The sequence below is a fragment of the Rhinolophus ferrumequinum genome, chromosome 14 (genome assembly GCF_004115265.2).
Source record: "Rhinolophus ferrumequinum isolate MPI-CBG mRhiFer1 chromosome 14, mRhiFer1_v1.p, whole genome shotgun sequence".
In the NCBI taxonomy this organism is placed as follows: domain Eukaryota; kingdom Metazoa; phylum Chordata; class Mammalia; order Chiroptera; family Rhinolophidae; genus Rhinolophus; species Rhinolophus ferrumequinum.
Genome location: NC_046297.1, coordinates 72313688 through 72328339, shown reverse-complemented (window position 1 = coordinate 72328339; position 14652 = coordinate 72313688). Strand labels below are relative to the sequence as shown.

The 14652-nt window shown below is 61.3% G+C and overlaps 1 protein-coding gene across 1 annotated transcript; it reads left to right on the top strand.

Annotated features, from left to right (window-relative positions):
• The first annotated feature begins 11657 nt into the window (after positions 1 to 11657).
• Positions 11658 to 13358, top strand: LY6D (lymphocyte antigen 6 family member D). The gene is made up of 3 exons (XM_033126061.1): positions 11658 to 11772; positions 12509 to 12607; positions 12801 to 13358. The coding sequence occupies exons 1-3, from the start codon at positions 11661 to 11663 to the stop codon at positions 13034 to 13036; spliced, it is 447 nt and encodes a 148-aa protein (XP_032981952.1). The 5' UTR covers positions 11658 to 11660; the 3' UTR covers positions 13037 to 13358.
• The last annotated feature ends 1294 nt before the right edge of the window (positions 13359 to 14652 follow it).

Here is a 14652-nt window from a genome sequence, read left to right as displayed (position 1 = left end):
AACTAAACTGTTAACTAAACAGCCCCTAGCACCTACTATGTGCAAAGTCCTCAGATCCACTGCCATTCTGGTCCCAGGCAGGAGTCCCAGGCCTGGGGGCCCCAGTGAATGGGGGTGGGGCAGGAGCCCGTGGCTTTGGGCATTGCATCATCTCTTTCTCTGGCAAGACTGAACTGCCTCAGGCTGCAGCAGGTCCCATCTTATAGGTGAGGACACTGCCCTTGGAGAGGGACAGGAACAGGGACAGTGAGAAGTACGTTGCAGATCACCTCTGAAGCAGACTCTCCTTATATGGCACCATGCTGCCCACGTCCTCCTCTGTCCTGGGGGCAGTCTGCAGACACCCCCGCCCCACCTACACTCTCACTCCTCTGAAAGATTGGCACAGTCACCACACCAAGTCTCTCGGCCCATCCCAGGGGACCAGGAACACCTCAGGAGGTTAGGGCGGGAGGGGGGAAGAGAAGGCTCAGAGGGGCCAGGACGGCCGTGGCCATGCGGCAGGCGGGCAGCGCTCAGCCCAGCCCCAGACCAGGCCCTGGACCCCAGCCCAGACTGATGGGCCTGTGCTTCCTTCCCCCCAGCCTGGGCCCTGCACTGCCACGTGTGCTGCGGCCACGAGAACTGTGAGTCTCTGGTGGAGTGCGCCCTGACGGACAAGTACTGTGTGATCACGCGGGCCAGTGAGTACCCCACGCCCCACTAGCTACGCCAGAAGCCCGCCTGTGCCCCCACAGCACCCCAGGCCAGACCCTTGGGGACATCACCACCCTCCAGCGGGAATCCTGGAGGGCTGTAGGTGGCAGGAACGAACCTGTCCCACTTCTAATAGTCATGTGTTGATGTGAGGGTCAGAGCCCTGCCAGCAACTCAAGGCTACAAAATGGACTTTCCAGCTTAAATTAGAGCGAGTATGTGGAATATGGCCCGCGGGTGACAGGGACAGGCAGGGTCTGGGTGCAGGTGGGGCCCTAGGAGTCACGGTGTGGAGGTGTGAACTCGGCCAGGATGCCACCCCGGGGAGCTGGAAGTGGGAAGGGGAGGTTGGGACCCTGAAATGAAGGTGGGGGGCTACGAGCTGCTATAGGGTGAGGGACAGGCACCTGGGCAGGCAGCAGTGTCCGTTTCTGTGAGGAAATGAGACCTCTCCCCTGGCAGGTTGCTGCCACTGTTGGGTCACATCTGAGGAGCCCAGCGGCATCCCCAGGCTCCTAGCACAAAGCAGGGGCTCTGCAGAGGGCAGGGCGTCCAGGCAGTCCCACTAGGGACCCAGGCCATCCTCTGGGCCAACGTGTCCCATAAATCCAACCCCAATGATGATTAAGGTCGTTCCAGCTGGGACTCAGAGGCCCCCTCCCCATTACGGGTAGCACAGTGTCTGGCCCAGGACCCCCACGGGTGCATGGCACAGCCAGGACCTATGCTGGGGTCTGTCTTCCCACGACCCTGCTGGCCCTCACCCTCCTCTCAGCGCCGGGACTCTCTGAGGGAGCAGTGTGCACCCCCTAAATGCCTCCAGGTCCCTCCCTGTTGGGTGGAGAAAGACCTGCTCAGAGACACAAGCTTGTCACTTTCTTAGGGGCTAGCGGTAGCCCCCACTTCTGGCCGGGCTTTGGATGCAGGAGCCACAGCCAGGAACCGCTCTTCCTTTTCAGTCACCTGCTTGATGGCCCAAGCACCTACTGTGCGTGCCAACTCTGACGCTGGTACCAGGGGGGACTTCAGGGTTCTTGGCCTTGAGTCTGTACTGGGGGAGGTGGCCAGAAGGCAACGAAAGGGCAAATGGGAGGACACTGCTTCTCTCTGGTGGTCCCCAGTATGCTGGGGACCCCCACGGGCCCCTGACGCCTCAGTTCTTACAGCCTGAGCAGGACAGACACCCATCCCTCAGACTCCTCAGGCCTCATCCAACTCCCCTGCCCCTCTCTGACCATCTGCTGCATCTGTCTGTCCATCTACCTGTCCAGCCAGGCAGCACTCCCTAAGTGCATTCTGGGTGTGGGCCATCCCACCCTCCTGGTCCGGTGGACGTGCTGACAGTTAGACAAGCCTGACCCTGTGGTAATGGGGCATCCAGGCTGACAGCTGGGGGGAAGGGGTGCCACCTGGAAGGGGCAGTGAGCAGAGGCCCTGCCCAAGTAGAGAGGGAGCTGGTGGGCCTAGGGGGAGGCAGGAGAGGTCCTAGAGCAGCAAGTGTGGGGACCAGAGCCCTCTGGACAGTGAGTCGGGCCTGGGCGGTGGCAGGGCGGTCACTCCCTGCACCACCCAAAGTGCCTGTGGCAGGTGGTGAGGCCTCCCTGAGCTTCTGTTCCTCCCTGAGCTGGGCGGTGTAAGTGCCTTCTGGCTTTCCACAGCCAATCCTGGGCGATGGGTGGGGACGGGGCTGTGCTGCCTCTGCTCTCAGGCTCACAGCCACCGTGGGCCTGGGCTTCTGTGGCTCCAGTGAGAAGGGGTCTGGGAATATCCCCTGTTGCAGGCCTCCCAGCAAAGAGCCAACCAGCTCTCACCTGTGAAGCAGGTGAGATAAACAGCAGGGGCCACTGTTACACCCCAGGAGCCCCAGGCCCACCCCCTGGTCTACCTTCCCATCCAGTCCCCCATTTTTCAGGCCAGGGACCTGGAGCTCAGAGCCCACCCAGCAGGGAGGTGGCCAGGCTGGGTAACTGTCACCAGGTGCTGGTGGTGACGTGTGGCAATGCCTGGCCATGCCTCGTCAACAGTAACTCAGAAATACCGAGAAGCTTAGTCAAGGCTGCCCCTGTTACATTCTATTTGCAGAAACACAGGGACCGTTGGAAAATTCAGGACTGGGGGGAGACGAAAAGAAATACCACATTGTGGTGTCTTGCCTGGCGCTGCCCCAGGCTTGGGGAGGATGGTCTGTCGGTGGGGTGGCTTCCTGAGGGGGTGGGGACTGCTGCCCACCCCGGCCAGCCCATCAGCCTTTGCTCGAGGACCCTCACATGGGGCCCCTGGCCTCTGCTGTCCGCATGCAGCTTCCATTTGTCAGGAGCTGGTGTCTCTGTCTTTCTGCTTTGCCACAGCGGGAAGGACGATGTCCCGCAACCCTTGGCACTGCTGCCGACTGACTGGCCACGACTGAAAATTTTCATTCATGCCACACTGCTCTCATTTAACCCCAAACAGCCGCAGAGCTTGGCTCTCTCATTATCCATGTTTACCTGGACATAGGCCCCTCCAGCCCCACGTCTGGCTTCTGGGCCAGCTGCCAAAGACGTCCCCTGAGTCATTCCCTGGCCATACAAGTCACAGAGGAGCTGGTCTGAGGATGGACACAGGACTCCCCAGGCCTACAGGCACCAAGGAAGGACCCCGTTCTGCGCGCGCGCGCGCACACACACACACACACACACTTGCACAGCACAAGCCTCTTTGGGACACCCACGTCCAGCTCCCAGGGGCCCTGGAAGCGGTGGTGCCTGCTGTGCCGACAGGCTGCAGGCTGCAGTCTCCACGCCCCAGGCCTGGCGGCGTGGGTGCTGCACAGAGCACACCCCCATGGGCCCTCACCCCTCTCTCCGCAGCCAACCCTGGCGGCATCCTGGTGATGAAGTCCTGCGCCCCGACCTGCCCCAACAGCACCGTGTCCTCTGATGGCCGCGCCCTCTCCGTCTCCTGCTGCCAGGGCAGCCAGTGCAACCGCAGTGCAGCCGTGGGCCTGGTGGGTGGCCGTGGGGCCTTGTGGGTCAGCACCTTGGCCAGCCTGCTGTGGGTGCTGCTCTGGGCAGCCTGGTGAACCCACTCACCACTGGCCAGCCCAGGGCTCCCCTGGCCCCTCTCAGCCTGGACTCAGCTGCACGGGGTCTGTCTCTAGCCTGTGCAGCTCCCGGCATACCCCACCCTGGCAGGAAGAGCCCCCATCTCTCCTGTCACTCTTCCCTGCTTCCCCCAGGCCACACCCAGCAACCCCCTCAGGCTCCTACCCCAGGGAGGGATGCTCTCCCCCACCCCAGAGAACCTGTTCACATGGGGAGCCCTGGGGCACACCTTCCCCAGGCTCACACCTCTGAGGGGCCCTCAGCCCTCTGCTGGGGTCCTGGGGTCCCCTGGCCATCCAGGAGTGGGAAGAGCACCTCGGTTCTCTGCAGCATCCCTTGACCCATTTCAGGGGCCTCTGCTGGGGGTTCCTCCCTCTCAGGCCCGAAGGAGCCTGTGTTTTCCATGACACCAGGTCCCTCGGCTCCTGTGTCCAGAGCTGCTCGTGCAGGGGGAGGCAGATCAGAGGTTTGGTGTTGGATTTCTCGAGCTTCTTCTCCACTCCTGTGCTCGACCATCCATCCATCCATCATCCACCCATCCACCCATCCACCCACTTACTATCTCATTCACTCACATTTCCTCTGGTGCATTGTTTCCTCACAAGCCCACTGGGGAGTCCTTGGGGCCAGGTGCCCCGAGGAGAGCCAGCTGAGGACCCGCCTCCCAGGGTCTCCCTCAGAGGCTCAGTGTGCTGACCAGTGGGCGCCACCAGCCCCACCAGCCCTGCCATGTGGAGGCAGGCCTTTCCAGTGGTCCCTTGGCTGCCCGCTGGGGGCTGGGTCAGGTCACCCAGGGGATCGGTGTCGGGCATTGGGACCCATTCTCACTGGGCAAGGGGGGCCGCCCTCTGAGACCCTCAGAGGCACCTCTTGGTCTCAGGAGAGGAAAATAAAGCTGCAAGTCCTGCTCTGTCCTCATTCTCTGAGATGCTGAATTTGTGGGGGGATTCTTGTCATTGGTCCTGGGAGGAGCCCCTGTACCTCCGAGGCAGCCAGGGGCCCCTTTAGAGAGGGGTGGTAGAATCCTTGGTGCACCAGCTCAGCGGGGAAGAGGCTCACTTCCTTATCAGGTGAGAAGCCAGCCTGTACGCCAACCCATGGCCAGGAGGGCAGGGACACACTCGGGAAATCCCAAGTTGGGCGGCGGCTCGTGGGGTTCTCTGGGGAGCCCTCTCAGCTTCGGTGCCCCCAGCATAGGTGTTCAGTCCCCAGTGCACCCCACGCCCCTGCTGTCCTACGCCCGCAGTCAGGGCACAGCCAGGCGCTGAGGGCTCTGAGCCTCCTCCAGGGCCAGAGGCCCCAACTCTCCTGGAGTTTTGCCCCCCGCCTCTGCCCAGGGCCTCCTCTCACTGGGAGGACCCGAGTGCTTTCCCTGCCCCTGCTTCTTTGTCCCACACATCCCTCCCTGGTGACAAGCTTCCAGGCCGGGAGAGTGAGGTGTGCCTCCCGCCTGGCTGGCAAAGCCCGGCTCCCACAGCTCAGGTACCAGGAGAGAGGCGTCATGGTGGCTGGGAGCCTTCCCAGTCAGGCCTGCGCCTCAGTTCCGGGCACAGAATGCCCAGCCCCTCCCCCACACCCCCAGCCTCCCCGCCTCCCAAAGCCCCGTCTCCCGGCAGCAGTGTCCCCAGGTGTTCCCACCCATGCCCTTGAGGGACGCGGGCCCTTCGTAGTCCCCGCAGCCACCTCTTTGGCCTCACAGGGCCGCTGTCTGCCCAGTGCCTGCATGAACAGCCTCTGTTGGTCCCCTGTGCCTGTGACAGGCCACCCTGTTGGGAGCATAGCGCTCCTGAGCCCAAGGGAAGCAGAGGTCTCAGGCCAGCGGGAGGGTTCTGCCCACCATGTGTTCACTTGGGCCTTCTGGTGGACAAGGAGGGGACCCTGCCATAAAACAAGATGTCAGGGCTCCCTCGGGGCCCCTCCCAGCATCTGGCGATCTCCCTGCATGGCCAGGCGTGCGGGCTTTGGGGAGCTGGGAGGAGACTGGCGTGGGCAATGTGGGGCAGCCATCCCAGGAGAAAAGCTGGGGCTCACTGTTGGGCCTCCCCACCCAGCCTTGGAAGTCTGGGGTTTCTTTTCTCAAGGAGGGTGGAAATTTCCTCTCTTGCCTCCTTCGCTCTGGGGCAGACCCCACCTCTATAAGTCCCAGTGGAAAAACACCTGGGACGCCACATGACATCCCATAGCCTCCTCCTCAGGGTAAATTAACGTGCTCAGAAGTCAGGGTGGGTGGACAAGAGACTGTTTCCATATGAAGACAGTAATGTTCCCTCACAACAGACGAGGAAACTGAAGCACGAAGAGCTTTCTGGATTTCCTCCTGGATCGGCAGAGTGGTCTGCTCCAAAGTCTGAGTTCTCTCTACTCTCACCCACCCCCAAGGCTTCTCCAACGTCATTAGATCAGCAGACACTCAGAGGGCGCCTACTGTATACCAAGATTCTATGGGCGCTGGGACACCAGTGACAGAACAGACTCGGGGACAAAGTCAGCAAACCCACAGAAAAATGTGGGCCTGCAGCTCCCGACAGGGCTATAGAGACGGGTGGGATGATGGAGGGGACGCCGGCTTCAGACGGGAGTTTGTGGCTGCCCTCTGGCCATGGGAAGGCAGCCGGAGAGCAGGCCCAAAGGTCCAGGGCTTGCAAAGGCTGGAGGGACTGCAGTGGGAGCAGGTGGCCAGCCAGCCAGCCGAGCAGGGCTCCCAGAGGCAGGACAGGGAGGCTGGCTTCGGCCCGAACAGGCCCCGTGCTACTGCTGCCAGTTTAGGGAGATTTGGGGGGCGTGGTCTGGAGCTGCACAGAGGGCTCAAGCTGCGACCTGTTACTCCTGACATGCCTGAGGGAGGCCTGGGTAGGCTGGAGCTCAGAGATCTTGGGCTGAGATGCTGTGACAGCCCGTGGGGAGGTCTTCTCCCTTCTCTTCACAACAACCCAGCTTTGTGTGACTAAGGTTGGAAGGCAGCGCTGGCTCCTCTGTCCTGGACACAGCTCTGGGGCTCCTGGGGCTATGTCACCCCCATATCACCCTGCTCCCCAAGGAGCTGCCGTTTTTCTTGCATAACACTCCAGGGTTGAGATGACACAAACCCTTGATGCCCTAAGTCCCGGGATTATAGTGATGAAGTAACTCCCTGGCAGGCCCAGCTAGGGACGCACCTCCCTGCCCTGGGAGCCTGTCCTTACACCCAGGGCAGCCTGCAACGACACGCGAAAATGGAGCCCGCTCAGCTCCCAGGCCACGTGACAGTGCACCTAGGTCTCCTGCCACCTGAGTGACACAACCCTGCTGGCTCCCACGTCCTGCAACTGGATAAACATCAGAAAACTCATCTGTTGTCAAGCAGGGTGGCCTGCGGGGGTCTCTGCTCCTGCTCTCCACATAAGAATGCAGGACATGGTGAGGCCAAAAAAGGAACACCCACGGAGCCATAGGTAGGGGAGTCACACCACTATATTTTCGCTGGCGGCTGGGTTGGAGACACAGGAAACAGGAGCCACACAATTCTCAACCCTCACTGTGCCGCTTGCAGACTCAGCCACCATCTTCTTGCTAGCTCCCCCCTTTTCTTTTTGCTACTAGCCTAGCCACGGCAGTTATATTCATGGCTAATGGCTCACTGGTTACAGCTGACGGCCAACTAGCCACAGCTGCTGGCCATTTGATCACAGTCAATGGCCATTTACTACCTGAGCCAGCACCTTTCTATGTGAGGCCGAGAGCCTGGAAACTGCTTTCTGGGGCTCTGTCCCCACAACCTGGTATACGTAAGATACTGACTTCCCTCTTCCAGGTCAGCACCTATGGTGTCCTCTCAGGTTCCGCCCCCAGGAATCTTATCGTTTTTAAGTAAAAGAAGCAGGTCTGTACATTGGGTGTTGCAAGTCCCAGAGCTGCCTGCCAACCATCTGCAGACGTAAGGCTCTCAGAGCTCCTCCCGGGTTTCACCCCATGGTTTCTGAGAATAACTGTGTTCTCTGGTAGAAACAAGTGTAAATGAGAAAGGGAGGAGGGCAGAGAAGACAGACGCGTCATCATAACTCCTGAGGACACATAAGTGGTGTGAGCGGATAAGTGGTTGGGTGGATGGACAGACAGAAGGGTAAATTGATGGGTACAGGGAAGATTGGATGGGTGGATGGATGGAAAACTGGATGAATGCATGGATAAATGGATGGATGAATACATGAGTGGGTGGGTGAATGGATAATGGATAGATGGGTAGATGGATGAGTCATGGATGGAGGATAAATGGATGATGGATGGCTGATGGATAGATGGGTGGATGAGTGGATATGTGCTGGAGCAAATGAGGGCAGAGGAGTGAGGAAAGTGAGAAGGGCCTGTGTTCACTACCCTGGAACCTACACCCACACCATCGTGGAGCTCAAATGTTCACCGCCTCAAGCACCAGGCTACAGCAGGAGGTGCTGTGAGGCGTGGGACAGCAGAGGGGAATCAGGGCACGCTCACAAACATCCTGTCTTTTGCCAACACCCTTGGGAGCTTGGCCTAACATGGGGAGCATAAACCCCTCCAGGCTACGTGCTCCTCAGGTCCTTTGGGTTCTGCAATCTTAGGTTCCACGTTCTGTGGCCCATACTGCTGAGAGCGTGCAGGCTGGGGCCCCCGTGCAAGCCCTTCTGTAGGCTCTGTCCCCCACTTCACAGAAAGACAGAAGCATGCAGCGCACCCCTGAGCGTTTCTTCCTCATCCTCCAGCCCCCAGTGCTTGTCGGGGACAGGGACACAGCCAGAGAAGCTGACAACCGGGGCCCATGCTGGGCTCCGTGGAGGGTGTCCCATTGCTGGTGTGGGCAGGGATCCCATGGGGTCTTTCTCAGGCTGTTGCCTGCCAGGCCCGAAAACTGGTTTGTCTCTGTTGGCCCAGGAACCTAGGGCTCCAGCCCAGCCATTCCTCAGACAGGCTGTGCCCCAGGCGGAGAAGGGCTGCGTGGATTTGTACTCTAGCAGAGCAGGGGAGAGGCCCTGCCTGGATGAGGGGCGAGCCCAGAAGGGCAGAGCTGGCCTTGATCCCCAGTCCCTGACTCAGCCCATTAACTGCACCCAGAAGCGCAGCCGGCAATGGGGGGAGAGTGTCTCTGGAGAAGGCCTGCTGGTGGCCAGGGTCCCTGAGGTCGATCTAGGATGGGGGAGGAGGGGGCGGGGTGGCATGTGAAGCCTTGGGAAGCAGGTGAGAGAGACCCTGTCTAGGCGCATGGCCCTGTGTGTAAAGGTGACTTCCCAACCAGGAGGGCAGCCTCGGTGTGGGGGAAGAGCCCCAGCCGTGGGGCAGGCCCAGCTCTGGCTCCCACCGATGGCTGGGTGACCCTGGGCAAGGCCCTGCCCTCTGTGCGTCATCTGTGTGTGTAGGTGTGTGAGTGGAAGGGACAGAGCAGGCCCCAGGGAGACACTGCATCACTCTGCTGCCTGACTCACGGGGCAGTCACTTTGCCTACTCTGGGAAAGAAGGGAGGGAGACAGTGAAGGAGTGCCACATGTCCCAGGCCATACTGGGCCTGGGGCCCAGGCTCTGACGCCCTTCTCTGAACGTCCTTCTGTGCGCCATGCTTCAAGAGCTCCCCTGGTCCCTTGGCCACCCAGGCATACACTACAGAGCCTCACTTCTCGGTTCCCCGTCTCCTCATTCGTCTGGGGACCTGTCCCTTCTCTCTCTGTCTCTGGTATACCCTCCGTGCCTGGCTGATGGCGGGTCCTTCTAAAATCCTGTCGGATGAATGAACGAGGGGGTGAAAGCAGTGCCTCAAGGCAGAGGGAGGCAGTGGAGGCCCCTGGGTGCAGCCGGGCAGGCTGGACCAGGCAGCCACCTGAAGCTGACTGAGGAAGCCTTGTCCCAGGGGTGAGGCTTGGGGGTGCTCCCGGCAGGCTGGGGTGCCCACCCTCAGCTCAGGACTGCACTTTCAGAGGCCAAGGTTGTGCTACCTTGGCTCCTGCCTGAGAGCTCCTGCCATTACAATCATCCACTCCCTCCCACAGGTAAACTGTGTCGGGGGCTGTTCTTGACATTTCTGCTAGGAGGCCCCCAGGATGGCTTCCTAGGATGGCGTCCTCGTGGGCAGCCCTGCCAGGGACAAATGCCTTCTCCCATGGAACCAGAACCCAGCTGCCACCTCTGCTCTGGCGTTCGGCTGCTGCCCTGTGGCTGCACGCCCAGACCCCTGCTCCCGCCTGACGTCCCTGGACCTTGCAGCTCCACCAGGACCAGCAGGAGCTCCAATCCCCAAACCTGTTTTTCCAGCAGCTTCCATGCCCCTGGCCCGAGTGAGTCACTCCTCCCCAGGTGTGTCGCCCACCCAGGCCAGTCACCACCTAGTCACTGAGCTCTGGCCCTGCTTCCCAGAATCTCTGGGCACCCTCCTCCCTCCTGCCTGAGAAGGACTATGTGATGAATGCAGAGAGGCCTCAGAACCTGGGGTGACTTTCTCTGTCTGGGTGAGGACATGGGGACCTCCACATCACCTGCCTTGTCAATGAGACCCCAGCTGCCCCTAACAAGCCCGCGGGAGCCTGGGCCAGCAGCATACAGGCGGCCTTCCCAGGGCTCCTGCCTGCACAGCCCACCCCCCTGAGGTCCCGGAAGGCACCGCCCCTGCACCCTCCGCAGGTCCCACCTCCAGTAGCCGCTTCAGGGATGACAGCACAGAGCGTCAGAGCACCAGCCACGGACCCCCACATGTCAGGTGGCCGTGACTTCACACAATGTGGCCTAGTAGCTGGCTCACCCAGGGCCATGAGCCAGGAAGGGCCAGGCACCTGGAGCCCCGCCCCGCAGGCCCGAGCCCATAGTGCTCGCAAGAGCCTAACCGACACCCCCTCCCTGCAGCAGGCCTGCCCCGTGTCCTTGTTGGCGGGTGTCCATCAATGGGGATGGCGCTGGGGCAGGCCCAGGGCTGCCCTCTGTCTGTGCCCCAGCCCCACTCTCCATCAGCATGGCCACCAGGGCAGAGACAAAACGAGGCCCCTGGGAGGCCCACCACCCCAGTGAGCAGGGTCGGCCTGCCACAGGACACAGGAGAAACCCAAGGAGAGGCAGGGAGAGGGGTGAGGGAGGGGGAGCCCGAGTTTCTCCTGTGAGCGCTGGAGCCAGCGCAGTGGGAGGCCGGGCCCTGCACAGGTCTGCATGGTGCCAAAGCAGAGGGAGGCAGCTGCCCCTCCAGGCCAGGCTGGGCAGGAGCACAGTGGGGGGAGCACCGGATGGGAGGGGTCCTGAAGGGTGGGAGGCAGGGTTATGGAAAGGAGAGCCCACACTGTCCCCTGCAAGGAGGGGTTGAGTCTTTGCCTCCACGCCTCACCCCCCGCCCTGCCCGCCCCTGCCTCTCCCCCATGTGCCAGGTCCCACTGGCCTCCACATCCTACGCCTGCTCCAGGCTCACCTCTCTGCAGGCATGGCCAGCAGCCGTATCTTGCTCCTGCTGCCCACCCCACCCCTCAGAACCTACGTCCTGACATCTCAGCAGGACAGCTGTCTTCCCGGGGGGGTCCTTTTCCTGGCCTCTGCTGACACAGTGACCCCAAGCCCAGAGCCCAAGAAGGCAGGGCCAGCACCTGCTCCTGCCTCCAGCCCCTGGGCACAGCCCTGGGTACCTACAGGCACCCACACAGACCCTATACCTGAAGGTGTGGATACAAGGAAGGGAGTGGGTGATCCAGGGGTGGAGAGAGGGCAGTAGAGAGGGAGCCCCAGCAGTGAGCTGCAGGGCCAGCTCTGAGAAAGGGAGAGCAGACCCCTGCCCTGGGGGAGGCAGCTAGGGGCAGAGGCCCCTCCAGCTGGCAGGGGCGGGTGGGTGTGGGCCAGCCAGGGTGGGGCTGGTCCTGCTGGAATGCTTCTGCCTGGCTGCCTGCCCACTCCGCCCCTCCCATCAGCATGTGTTCCAGCTATAAGGCCTGTGGAGAGGAGGGGCCCCCACTGCTCCCAGAGACGCCCGAGATGAAGACTGTCCTGCTGCTCCTCGTCCTGGCAGTGGCTGCTGGGCCAGGTGAGGCCTGGGGCGGGGGTGGGCAACTTTGGCTGTGGGCCAGACACTGGAAGCCTGGAGTTGTGGACCCTGAGACTCAGAGAATCCTGAAATTGTGGGGTGCTAGACTCAGAATTTCAAACAAAGTGAACCCCACATCTAAACATAGTGGAATCAGACTTACAATGTTTGAGAATCAGAGACTCCTAGATTGGCCCATGGAATGGGCATTCTGAGAGGGAATGATGTTGGCAGCTGTCCTGAGATGCCTGCCCTGGGAAACAAATGCCTGGGTCGTCCGACCCCTGCCCTTCCGGGTCCCCAGGCCCCGCCAGGACAGCCCTTCCTGCCACAGGCTCAGCTTGGCCAAGCGATAGTCTCCAGGGCCCTGACTTACCCTCAAGTCCTCAGAACCCACATCTGCCCATCTGGGGACAGTCCCTGGGATGGGGGACCTAGAGAGGCTCAGAGCTCTCGGATGCCTGTCACTGTTCCTCTAGACGCGCTCAGCACAGGACACCTACTCCAGGCGGGGTCCAAAGCCCCAGGAGACAGGGACTGTCACCTCCCACTTGCTGAAGCTATGTGTAGGACAGGCGCCCTGGCAGACCTGGGGGACTTCAGAGGGGAACGGCCTAAGGCAGGGGTGGCAGATGGCCGGTCCAGTCTGCCAGGAGGGGTCTTTTTGAGTTGTCTCCCTGTGTCCCTGAGGGGCCTCCCTGGGGCTGGCTGAGGCCTCTGACACCCTCACCCCCAGCCCAGGCTCTCAACTGTCACGTATGCACCAGCACCAGCAATTGTAAGAACCCTCAGAGATGTTCTGCCAGCTCACGCTTCTGCAGGACCATGCTGACGGGTGAGTGTTCTGTCCAGGCGCCCCAAGGGTTGAGAGACCATGCCCAGGGAGGTTGGGGGGAGTCACGTTGGAGACAGTTGGGACATGGTGGCAATAGCAGTGGGAGCTGGGACTTGAGGTGTTGTGGATGCTAGCTGGATGGGGTGTGGGGTTCAGAGTGGGCCGCCCAGCCTGACCATGCCCATCTCCCCAGTGGAGACCCTGTCGGGGAACCTGGTGAAGAAGGAGTGTGTGGAATCGTGCAAGCCCACGTACAGCCAGCCCGGCCAGGTCAGCAGTGGCACCGAGGTCACCCTGTGCTGCCAGGGCGACCTGTGCAATCACAGTCTGGGCAGCAGTGCGCCTGCCCGGCCCCTCCTCACTAGCACCGCCCTGAGCCTGGCGCTGGCTCTGGGACTCCTCACCCTCTTCTTGGCCCCCAGCCTGTGACCCCGCCCCAGGGCAAGGCCCCCATTCCTTTCCCAGGGACTCCCATGCCCCCATCCCTTCCTCTCCCTGCCCTGGGGAATTCCACAGCCCCTCCCTAGCCACAGTGGGGGTTCAGAGGCCCTGGGCTGGCAGCTTCCTCAGAGGGACTGGGGCCAGGTCTTGTGGGCATACAGAGCCATCTCTTCCTGAAGACGAGAGGACGCAGCTCCCTGAGCAACCCAAGGGCAGGGGACAGAAGGCATTCTGACTCCTGACTTTGTATTCATTCTGTTTGGTTTCTGTTTATTTTTCTACTCGAAACTCCACATAGGAATAAATGATTGAAAACCAGTGTGGTTGTGTCTGTGTTTTTCCAGGAGAGGAGGGGGCAGGGCAGAGGTCATCCGGTCACATAGGGCTTGTCACCTGGGGCCAGGCATGGCAGGATGTGTGATGCCTGAAATGCCACCATCACGCCTTACCTTCGGAGGGGACATGGCCCTCCACAGGTACGTCCTCTGACGCTCCTGAAGGAGCATAGGGCAGAGGCCTCCTGACCTGGGAAGACCAGGCCCCTCCCCCAAGGAGCAGTCAGGGAGGAAAGGCTGCCCTCCTTCCCTAGCGCGCCCTCCACGCCTGGGTCCAGGAGCCTCCAGAGAGGCCGGCTTGGGACCCTCCAGGCTCAGCTGAGCCTCGGAGCTGTGCAGAACTGACTGCGCAGTCCTGGCCAACGTAAGTCCAGCTACCTTGAGTGGACCACTGCAGGTGAGCCCAGCAGCCCCCTAGGCCACCCTCACCCAGGTGGAGAGAGGGGAGTGAGTGTGTGTGTTTGTGTGTGTGTGTGTGTGTGTGTGTGTGTGTCCATTTGGACTGAGCCTCCGAGGGCCTGGTTCTGGGCCCGCTACCTGGATCTGAGCAATTTGAATCATTGTTTCGAGCATCCAGCAGATGGGCAGGCAAGAGGACTTTCCCCCTTAGAGGGCCAGAGGGTTCAGAGGGGCTGGCCCCACTTCCTGGGCAGCCACCACACTCTCAGGCCTCACATGGGCAGCACAGAGCCCTGACTCCCAGCGGGGCTGGCACTCTTGCAGGCCTGGCCTCAGAAACCCCTGTGCTGCCTCCCACCCCAGCAGACAGCGGAGGGGTATCAGGTGGTGAGGACGAATCAGTATCATTTCCTGACCCGGGGCTAGGCACACACCTCTTAATTCCCATATTTGATTAAATGAGTCACTCACCCCAGTTCCTGGTGGGGGAACCTGGGGCTCTGGGTGGAGCCCTGATGGCGAGGCCATCACCAAGCCATCTGCCTCTCCCGGATGGGGCCACCACGGAACCCTGCTCCCTGCCAGGGCGTCCCCCACCCCTCTACATCCAAGCCCACCTGCCCAGAGTCGCCTGGGTCCCACCTTGTCTTTCTTTCCCAGTGACCTTGAGCACGCTACTACTCTCCCAGAACCTCGTGTGCTTTTGGCACCCACCTGGAAGGCAGCACCCCTCAGTGTCACCTGTCGCTGAGGTTGGTGGCCCTGGCACTTTGCAGGGCTGCCGGTCTCTCCCCTTGATGCGCCCAGGGGCTTCAAGATCCTACCTGGTGCTCCCTCTGCAACCGGAACATTCCAAGGGGCAAGTCTTGG